This window comes from Xenopus tropicalis, chromosome 2 (genome assembly GCF_000004195.4).
Source record: "Xenopus tropicalis strain Nigerian chromosome 2, UCB_Xtro_10.0, whole genome shotgun sequence".
NCBI classification, from domain to species: domain Eukaryota; kingdom Metazoa; phylum Chordata; class Amphibia; order Anura; family Pipidae; genus Xenopus; species Xenopus tropicalis.
Window position 1 is genome coordinate 124,517,046 of NC_030678.2, and position 11,584 is coordinate 124,528,629.

Below are 11,584 nucleotides of genomic sequence, written 5' to 3' on the forward strand. Positions count from 1 at the left end.
ACTATGGTTAATTCATGTAAAACACATCCTACGTCTATCTTTACCAAATTATCCAAGTCGAATAAATACTAGGGATGTGAGACAGAAGGACTCTGCAGTGACCAGGGCTGCCGAGGACTCTGTAAAATCTTAATTAATTTACTTTGATAAGGTCACTTGGTAGGGTTGGTTGGATGTCTCATTTGTTTTAGCAACTGCAGACTCTGAAAGCCTGGGCTCATTAGTATTCATGAGGGACAGTCAAGTGAACATTCCTTATGGTTTAGAGCGGCATTTCTATATATAGGCACTATGACCAACCTTCTCTCCTCCCCTTTCTGTTCCTTTCCCATCCCTGAAGCTGTAGTTCTGTAGTTAAGCGCCTAGTAATGATTGAAAGTTCCCAAAGGCATTCCGCAGCATCCATGCAACCAAGGGCTTCAGCTGAATGTGCTCACGTTAGCACTGATTTCTTGCCTCCTTTTCTGATTTCATTTGACTCTTGTGTTCTGCAGCCAGGAGCTCTGTCATGTTAAAGCACTCATCTCCTATCTGGTGACCACCTTTTTGCCAGTCCATGGACTCACCCCAGGCCACAGCTGCATTCCACATGCCTTCTTGATGTGAAGCAGGAATAGGGGAATAAACCTGTTTGCATAGAGCTCTAAAGCAGAAAGGCAGGCACTGAGGCCACCGAAACACTGCAGACACACAGAGAGCCCAAAGGCACTAGCACATCTTAAGAGCTTAGATGAAATATCTACTGCATCAAAAACCACTCCCCCCCCCCCCCCCCCCCCCACACACACACAGTACAATTGCCTAACCTGTACAATCTGCGACTTACTCCATAAAGCAAAGACAAAAAAAGAGCAAAGGAATGTGTCTATATGGGGCACAGGGATTGGAAAATGACATTACATAGGGAAATAAAATGGAAGTCATATAAACTCACACATTTTGTCCATCCTATCCTCATTTTATTGTCGGCAACGTTGGGCTTATTAATGGGTTGTGTAGATCCGCATGATTCTATGTGTGCGTCTGTGTGTGCGTATATATGTGTGTGTGTGTGTGTGTGTGTATGCGCGTCATCTTCACTTACTTTGTTATCTGTCGGGAAGCTTATTGTCAGTCCCTAAACTTGAGAGGGAAAATCCACTACCCATTTAAAATAAGCGTGTCAGTAGATCGCCGGTCTTTAATACCAACATTTTTAACGCTTGCCCTGTGCGCTGATTGATTTTTTCCAGCATCCCCTCAGCAAATGGATTTTTGCCACTGCAGCTCAGCAGAGGGTGTCAGATCTTTCAGAGTGCACCAGGCTGGAACGAACAGAGCCTCTTAGCAGCTCACTCCTTCTCTCAGACACACACACACACATATACACTGTGTGCGCACTGTAACCCACAGCCTGGATACTAAAGAAGAGGGGAAAGCAGCGAAGGAAAGGGGCCAGGGTGAAATGGACAGCACAGAAACGCAGCGATTGCGGAAATTTTGCAGCGCCATTGGCTTGACAGGGAATGTTTAGACTGGGGCGTGATTTCAGCACCAAGAGGCTGTGAACAGCGCACAGAGGGATTAGAGATTGATACAGGCAAAGGCATCGGGCACTCGGCTGCCCAAAGAGCGATTTAATTCACACAAAGCGGGATCTACACAAAGCGGGGGGGAAGGCAAGGTCGGTTTCCGCTCTGCACATTCCGACCATTACGCCGTGCCTGTCTGTCTGTAGCATGGCAGTGCCCAAGAACTGCGGTATGCTCAGTGCCACGGCGATTTCTACTACCTGACACATATTGTCCGGCAATTGATCGCTCGGATGTTTTGTGCTGCTGCTGCATAGTTGACAAACCCCTACGTGGCCAGATCATTGGTGGATGTATAATACAGACAGCCGTCTGGGATTATCGCAGTGAGGGGAGCCCTCGGATATTCTTGTCGCTCCCATATTTCATTGCTGCTTTCGGTCTTGGGGAAGAAAACGAGCGAGTGTGAGAATCTCTGGTGGAGATGGATTGTTAACCCTTTGCAATGCGATCGGGGATGACTTGCTCTGTTTAAAAATGCTGCTTTGGATCCTGCTGCTGGAGATATCTCTTTGTTTTGCAAGTGGAAACGTTACCAGGGACGTTTGCAAAGAAAAGCTGTGTTCTTGCAACGAGGTAGAGGGGGATCTGCACGTTGACTGTGGGAAAAAGGGATTCTCCAACCTTCAGCATTTCTCAGCTCCTACGTCCCAATTTTACCATCTGTTCCTACATGGGAATTCTTTAACGAGGCTTTTCCCTAATGAGTTTGCCAACTTTTACAATGCCGTCAGTTTACACATGGAGAACAATGGTCTGCATGAGATTGTGCCCGGTGCCTTCCTGGGGCTGCAGCTGGTCAAGCGCTTGCACATTAATAACAACAAGATCAAGTCGTTCAGGAGGCACACGTTCCTGGGACTAGATGACCTGGAATATCTCCAGGCTGACTTCAACCTGCTAAGAGACATTGACCCGGGGGCTTTCAGGGACCTGAACAAGCTAGAGGTTTTGATTTTAAACGACAACCTCATTAGCACACTACCTACTAATGTGTTCCAGTACGTGCCCATCACACACCTGGATCTCCGGGGGAACAGAGTTAAGACCTTGCCCTATGAGGGGGTCTTGGAACAGATCCCAGGCATAGCCGAGATCCTTTTGGAAGATAACCCATGGGACTGCAGTTGCGATCTTTTATCCCTAAAGGAGTGGCTAGAAAATATCCCAAAGAATGCACTGATCGGCAGAGTCGTTTGTGAAGCGCCCACCAGGCTTCAAGGAAACGATCTGAATGAAACGACAGAACAAGAATTGTGCCCCTTAAAAAACGCAGTGGATTCGAGTTTGGCCGCCCCTCCTGCCCAAGATGAAACCTATGATCCTGGGCCAATCCCGACCCCTTTTAAAATCAGTGGACAAGAAGAATCTGCCACTCCAGGCTCCTCAGCAAGTGGGGGCACCAAAATCCCTGGGAACTGGCAAATAAAAACTCGCCCTACAGCTGTCATGTCGGAAATTCACTCTCATCTGAAACCACCTCATGCCTTTGCATGCCCAGCTGTCTGCAGTTGTGGGCAGCAAATTCTAGGGCCTGGATTGAAAGTCGACTGCAGTAACAAAAATGTTAAAAGCCTGGCTGACCTGGATCCCAAACCCCCAAATGTACAGGAATTATTTCTGAGAGAGAACAAAATTCACACTATTCGCAAAACCCACTTTGTGGATTATGTTAACCTAACTTTGCTGGATCTGGGAAACAACAACATAGGAATGGTGGAAAACAACACCTTTCAGAATCTAACTGATCTCCGCTGGTTGTATATGGATAAGAACTGTATAGACACTCTTATGCCTGATAAATTCACTGGTCTGCAGAGCCTGGAGTATTTAAATCTGGAATTTAACTTTATTCAGCTGATTCTCCCAAACACTTTTAATCCAATGCCTAATCTTAGGATCCTGATCCTAAACAATAATCTTCTTAAATCTCTGCCTGTGGATGTGTTCGCTGGTGTAAGTCTTTCAAAATTAAGTCTTCACAATAATTACTTTATGTATCTCCCAGTGGCTGGGGTATTGGATCAGCTCACTTCTATCATACAGATAGATCTACATGGCAACCAGTGGGACTGCTCCTGCAATAATGTGCCTTTCAAACAGTGGGCAGAGCGCCTTGGCCCAGAGGTAATTGTAAGTGATCTCAAATGTTATTTCCCAGAGGAGTTCTGGGGAAAAGATTTCAGGTTTCTTTCCAATGATATGATGTGCCCACTGCTGTATGCAAAAATGTCCCCAACTCTTAATTCCCTTCATAAAAATAGTACTGGCTTAGCAGAGACCAACACTCATCCCAATTCCTACCTAGAGACCAGCAGGGTGTCCATATCTGTGCTGGTCCCTGGACTTCTGCTGGTGTTTGTTACCTCTGCCTTTACAGTAGTTGGTATGCTCGTTTTTATCCTTAGAAACAGAAAAAGATCGAAGAGAAGGGATGCCAACTCCTCTGCTTCTGAAATCAATTCCCTCCAGACAGTATGTGATTCTTCATACTGGCACAATGGACCCTATAATACAGATGGCACCCATAGAGTTTATGATTGTGGCTCCCACTCTTTGTCAGACTAGATTTGCCAGGGTGGGTTATGGGCAGAGTGGTGAGAGGGTTTGAGTGGGAGGAAACACTGCACCCTGATGCTATCACTTCTTAAATGGACGCAAATGTTGTTGTGCATTGCTGTAACATTCGCTACAATTGTGCCATTTCCATGAAATAGGAATTGTTTCAAAGCTACCTTATTGTGAATAAAAAAAAACAAAAAAAAAAAACTTACACCTGTCAATACTGAAACAGTTTGTTAAAGAGACAGTTGCTAGGTGGCCTGCTGTGCTATTCACATGAGAAAGAATTGTGAATGTCAGAATATGCTACTTGGGGTTGAAAGGCTGGAATGTGGGGGAATAACCATGCAGCGTCTGCTCTCTGCTGTGTTGGTGCAAGAGGGTGAACGCTGTACGAAGGCATGAATGTAATGTATATAAGAGACTAACTAAACCAAGTGCTGCATGGCTCGCATGGATACAACGTACCCCAGGGTCGCTCAAGTGAACTGGAGATCACATCTGGGCACACCATCCCTTTTGACCCCACAAGTCTCATCTTCTCCAGCTATCTCTATACACTAGTGGTATACTTAAAGTGCCATTGCTCTATCTTTTGTGATGGAATCGCAGTACTATCATACTTTTACTGTGAAAGAACCAATGTACTGTTTAATTTAAGACGTGTTTGCATGAATATTCAAATCAGTTTTTTTTTTTAATTTCTTGACTTCCCATTCTTTTTTTATTTGCAAAATATTCAGTGTTCCTTTAAATAACATATCTACCAATGCATTTTCATTCTGAATGTACAATGATTTCTTAATTATGGTTACAGTGTAAGCAATCAAAGGTATTCCGGTTCAGATGAGCATGATGAGTTAATGTCATTTTGTCGCTTCGGAGAAGAGGCTTTATTTAAAAAAAGAAAAGAAAACAAAAAATGAAGGAGTTAAAATTAAATGGAGGAAATAATGTTGAAAATCAGTAATTATATTCAAAAATTTTATAATGGCATATTTTTCAGTATTAAAGTGAAATGTTTCCAAATGATGGTTGTCACTGTCAGTTGCTGGGGTCATTTAATATGTTGGATCTAATTGGCTGGATCAGATTAGCTGAGTATTAAACACACAGTTTGAGATCCCCCCCCACCTTCCTTTTCCTGGGATCTAAAAATCACTCATGGGAAAAGAATAGTCATTTTTGGTACTGCAGATGTAGCACTGGGGGTTTTTTTGTTTTTATTTTTTTTGAAATTCATGTAATTGACTCGCCATAGAGCAGTCTCATTAAGCAGATTCTAGATTTGAATCGTCAGCACTTCAAGCCCAGATGCAGCACAAATACTGGCAGCCTTGTCTGCGGACAATTTAGCATCAGCATCTGTAGAAAATATGAAAACTAATTAGAGAAAGCAAGAATCCCAAAGGCTTTGTTTTTAATATTGCGACAGAATATATGAATAAATCTCTCTGCTTTTAAAGGTTTTTCTTTACTTTCAGCTATCTTGCTGCAACAGTCCCTGCATAAACCCAAATAAAAGCCAAACAGTCTATACATGGAAACAAATATATGGTTTATGCATAGAAGTGGTGGGGAATGGTTTCCTACTGGCAGCCTGCAGCTGAGTATCAATGTGCAGGTATTATATTTGAATCAAGGATCTGAAATGGAAGAATTTGTTAAGATTCCAGTTTGACTTACATGTTTCAGTGTGTGAATCATTTTTAACTGATTTGCATTTTGACTTAATTCACAAAACTTCACAACAGGCTTGGCAACGTGGTTACCAGGTAAACCTTCAAGGCTTTATCTGTTTCAGGCACAACTGAAATGCAGGTCAATGTCAAGGGACAATCTCCATGCAATAGATTATAGAGATGTGTGATCTTTCAAAATAAATTGCTATACACATCCTAGATGACAGCAAATAAAATCTATACACACAGACAAATACATTTGCCAGTGACATGTCTATCCTAAAATGAATTTATAGTGCTTATTGCAATTACCAGTGTTGGGAAATACAGCACTGGGTAGTGTGTTCTTATCAGGATTGTCTGTGGGAGAAAATAGGATGTGCTTTTGCTGCAAATTCAACATATTAAGGTTTGTCACTATTGGATTCTTTGTCTAATTCTACTTATCCTGCTTCCTCCTGTTGCTCTCTTTAGTGCCATATTGAGTTACTGCAGTGCAGTATATCTGCAATCTTTTAATTCTTAACCATGATGTGAAAAACCACATCACTACAATGGATCCTGCTTTATCGTGCTATGGTTTGGGATGCTGATGCCCTTAGATTACATTTTATGTTGTAAATTCCAAGGTATACCCTGAAAATAAAATGATAAGGATAGAATTATTGAGGTAGCACTAACAGGATTTAAGCTGTGTGCACAACAGGAAAAATAGCTAGGCTAAATTTACACTCGATCATATGACATCTATCTTTATTATCTTGGTAAATGTCAGAGGCCTGCCTGAGATGGTGGCCATTACGTATTTCCTCTTTTTCGCAGCTAAGTCCTGGGAGTGCTATTTGTATTTCACTTGCATCATTCACTGTCATATATATTGCTGCTAAAATATAGAGGCAACATTAACTTATATAAACAAAGAAAGAGAGACAGAAAAAATATAGAGATGATATTAATTTGTTTATCTATCTACAGTATATGTATAACATCTCTTATCCAGAATCCATGGGGCCTGGGGTTTTCCAGTTAAGGGATCTTACTGTAATTTAGATCACAAGACCTTTATTCTGCTAACAAATATTTAAACATTAAATAAACCCAATAGGATTGTTGTGCCACCAAAGTGGATTCATGCAGTTTAGTTACCATCAAGTACAAGGTACCTTTTTAAAAATGACAATTATTTGCTTAAAATGTGATCTATGGCAGATGGCCTTTCCTTAATCTGGTTCTTTCTGAATAAAAGGGGGATCCCATACTATATATATATATATATATATATATTGCCACTGCACACCTACTCTTTGAGACACAGATAATAAATGTGTAGCTCTGACAGCAGTAGGCCTTTGTGCTCTTTATAGAAAATACAGCCTGTGCACTGATCTAAGAGTAATAGGCACCATACTGTAGCAGCTACACTATAATATATAGGTATAATACAGATGTCATGGATTATAGATTTCATGTGCTTTGTGCTAAATAAAAAGGAAAATATTGTCAAAGATGGAATGCAGGCATTTAGGCATTGCTCGAGTGTTAGATGGGTGCAGTAAAGATGGATTCATATATTTTAAATAAATGTTTCATGCCTGCCACAGACATTATTTTTTACAAAAAAACGCACAAATACTTATCTAATAACTCAAAAAACCTTTACAATCCAAGAAGAAGATGGCATGAATATCCATATCCAGCTGTGTCTGGCTTGAGAAAATTCACAAACCTAGACTAAACATATATATATATATATATACCTGTACACACACACACACACACACACACATATATATATATATATATATATATATATATATATATATATATGCCCAATTGTAAATATATTTGTTTTCAAGACTTTTAAATACCCCTCCCTCTCCTGTAATATGTTAGTACAGTGTGTATTACTGTGTTGTGTTATCACAATATCAAATTAAATTAAATGTTCTTTTATCTTGTTTAACTAAATACAGTCATAACCAGTAGCAAGTTGCCTTTCTCTATCAACATTATATTAGACAGTATTGGAAATGAGAGCAAAAAAACCTGAACATCATTTACATAAATATTAACAAAAATTTGCATTGCGTAATGTTAAATTAGATTTTTAATTAGAATGTTATTAAATTGGGAATTTAAGCCTGCATAACACTGCTTAAAGGTGGCATAGATCTTTGTACTAGGAAAGCAGCTTTTTCAGTTTTATTACATACACTGCACACTGGTGCAAACTATAAAATGCCTAATTTTTACTGATGGGTCAAAAATACAAGTATGGAATCCATTATCCGGAAATCCATTATCCAGAAAGCTCCAAACTACAGGAAGGCCATCTTCCATAGGCTCCATTATAAGCAAATAATTAAATTTTTCTCTGTAATAATAAAACTCGTACTTGATCCCAACTAAGATATAATGAATCCTTATTGGAGAAAACAATTCTATTGGGTTTATTTAATGTTTAAATTAATTTTTAGTAGACTTAAGGTAAGGTGATCCAGATTACATAAAGATCCCTTATCCAGAAAACCAGGTCCCGAGCATTCTGGATAATGTCAAATTTATAAATGATAAATTCTGGCCAAATTTTAGGCACCCCTCAGTGATTGTAATTACTTACCTGACACCCTGGGTCGGTGCTCCTGTTATCCTGCTCCTTCTTCTTCTGACTTTGTGAGGGTGCGCATGCACAGTAGAGTGAAAAGCTGAACGTTAACAAGAAAGCCGCGTTTTTATCTCTCCTGCACATGCATTGACCCTGGGATTTTGAATAAAAAAGACAGAAAGAAGAGGACTGCATGCTTACAAATACCCTGGGCTAGGGCAGATTTTTGTTAACAAGAGCACTGGCCCAGGGTATCAGGTAATCATGGGAGGGGGTTGCCTAATATTTGGCACCCCCATTGTTGAACCTTTCCTTCTTTTTTAAGGACTTTTATTACATTATGCCTATGAACTTCATTTTCTTTTCTTTTTTATTGTTTAACTCTCTCTTACATTTTACATCTGTCACTATGTATAACTTCATTACAGACCATGAATAAGTACAATGTAGTTCCTCTTCACAGGTTTGTTTGACTAGTAATTTTAAATTTAAGGCTGTTCTGATCTGAACTGACTGACAGCCAGTGGCTTCACTTGTGTAGGACACTTGGGTGAGGACTGTGAGTTCTCTCTTTCTTGGTAGCCTCTTTTTGCATGTATGTGAGTTCAGCCTAGAAGAGGCTCCTTATAAGGGGGTCTTCTCTTCCACAGTGCAATTTTCCCATTATATGTGACCAGATAGTAGTGGCTGAATGATCTCAAAATATTGGCCTATTTGTAGATAACTACCTACATGGCGTGATGTTCAATAAATGATTTATTATTTTGAACTTTAGAAAGTTCCTGTTACTACTGAGAAAGGCCATAACAAGAGGGTTGGCTTAACATTCCAGTTGAGTATGGTTTCTCCTTGAGTCAGTTTATGCTTTATATAAAAGTCATTTGTCCAGTTTCTTCATCAATAATGTATGCATTTTTTAATTTTATCTAATCAGTTTCCAGTGGAAACTATACCTAAAATGTGTTCCTACATTGGGCTGTATTAATACATAGATCACAGGCATGCCCATTGCCCATAGGCGGATGGAGCTTAGGTGGATTGGGGTCATTCAGTAACACTAACAATTGAAAAGAACAAAAAAGGCACAGATTATATAGCAGATAAGCTCTGTAGAATTTATTGGGTTTTAAATCTTCTTACACAGGAAGACAAACAAGGGTCAAATGCCATTCGTGGCTCTCTATTGAACTATAGACAGAAATCCTCTCTAATATAAAATAGGACATTCATTGCCAAGAGAGAGTTTATTTGTAAGTACTGGATCAACAGGTACAGACTTTGCATGTAAAAGAAGCATATATTCACTTTTGTACTGGTCATGATTCTTCAATGGAAAATGTTGGGAGGCATGATATGAGCCATAATTTGCTCTAGAAAACTTAAATAGATCCAAGGCATTTCATCTATTTGTTAGGCATTTTCTTATGTGTGTTATTGTTGCTTTGTAACAGTTTTAAAATGATTACAAACATCACTTTGTATATTCTTTTAGCTTTTTCAGCTTTATTTACATGCTAACTAAAGGCAATAATTATTAATTCAGTATTAATTTCTCCACAGGTTGTTCTTAGTTTTTATAAATGTATTCCTTACCAAAGAGATCCAGGTGTTTAAGTCTTGATCTTTTTAACGTTGATTTCATTTTATTATCGTGCCCCAAAATTTTGCTAAAGGCTTCTTTATAATAGTTTCTTTTCTGACAGTTGTAAGCCCATTTACAGGTTTTAGTATATTCAATAAATTATAATAAATTTAGTCTCTTAGATTCAGCTCACTAATGTATAATTCAATAATATTTTTATAATTGCCTCAGCTCAGTGGCAATCTCTCATATTTTAACACTGGAAATAAAAAGTACATATTCTGTCATCACTCCCTCTGTTTGCATATCTAAAAATCTATCTTTTTTGTTCTATATCAATCTAGCATCATGTTAAGATTTATATGTTGGTACCATGCTGTTTATATGAAGTTCCAGGTTTTCGAAAATTGCCCACATTACGAAATAACAATCCACTTGTGTTGTAAAGGTATTCACTTAAATGTGTAATGTAGGCCTTATATATTCTATATAACAGAAAAGCTTTGGGCCCGATTCACTAAAGTCCGAAATAAGGAGTGCTATATATAGCATGTGTTAAAAATGTTATCACTTCTTATTTTTCGCTCGATTCACTAAAAGGACACTTGTCATAATTAAGAAGCGATGTTCTTGGCGTTATTTATCTTGCGACGACATATTCTCAAGCAATATATTACGCAGCGCACAACATATTACGCAGCACGTTGCTTGAAAATATGTTGTCGCAAGATAAATAACGCCAAGAACATCGCTTCTTAATTATGACAAGTGTCCTTTTAGCGAAAAATAAGAAGTGATAAGATTTTTAACGCATGCTATAAATAGCACTCCTTATTTCGGACTTTAGTGAATCGGGCCCTTTGAATCATCTTTAAAATCTAACCTAGTAAATTGGGCTCAGTGAGAATCTCAGTCTTTGTTAGTGCTGAGTGATCATTAAAACAATGGCAAATATGAGGATATTAGAACCATGACCTTCATAACTCAACCTTCATAACTCTTGTCTTTATTTGTTCATGGAACTATTCAGTGATCCTTACAATTTACAATGGTTGATACATTTTCCTATATTTTCATTTTTTTAACTCGATACTGGTTACGTTGCTTAGTAATTTCATTTTTCTGACTATTTGGCAATAATTGTCACATTTCTTAAATAATTACATTTTCTGGCTTCCCTAAAAGTTATTTAACATTTTCTTTAAACTTTTTACTGTATGCCAATTTGACCTCTTTAGGGCAGACATTTTATAACTGTTATTTTTTTACTATAAAAAAGAGAAGAAACCTTTCCACTACCAAAATGTAATTTGTATCTTTTTGTGTCCCTTAAAGGAACAGTAACAGTAAAAAATAAAAATGTTTTAAAATAATTAAAATATAATGTACTGTTGCCCTGCACTGGTAAAAGTTGTGTGTTTGCTTCAGAAAGACTACTGTAGTTAATAGAAATAGCTGTTGTGTAGCCATGGGGGCAGCCATTTAAATTGAAAAAAGGAGAAAAGGCACAGGTTACTTAAGAAGATAACAGATAAACTGTGTAGAATACAATGGGAATCTATGCTACTTATCTGTTATCTGC

The 11,584-nt window shown here is 38.6% G+C and overlaps 1 protein-coding gene across 1 annotated transcript; it reads left to right on the forward strand.

Moving 5' to 3' along the window:
* The first annotated feature begins 1,576 nt into the window (after positions 1-1,576).
* On the forward strand, positions 1,577-4,340 carry slitrk1 (SLIT and NTRK like family member 1). Its single transcript, NM_001102925.1, is given in 1 exon segment — positions 1,577-4,340. A coding segment is annotated over 1 exon segment (2,091 nt). The 5' UTR covers positions 1,577-2,048; the 3' UTR covers positions 4,140-4,340.
* The last annotated feature ends 7,244 nt before the right edge of the window (positions 4,341-11,584 follow it).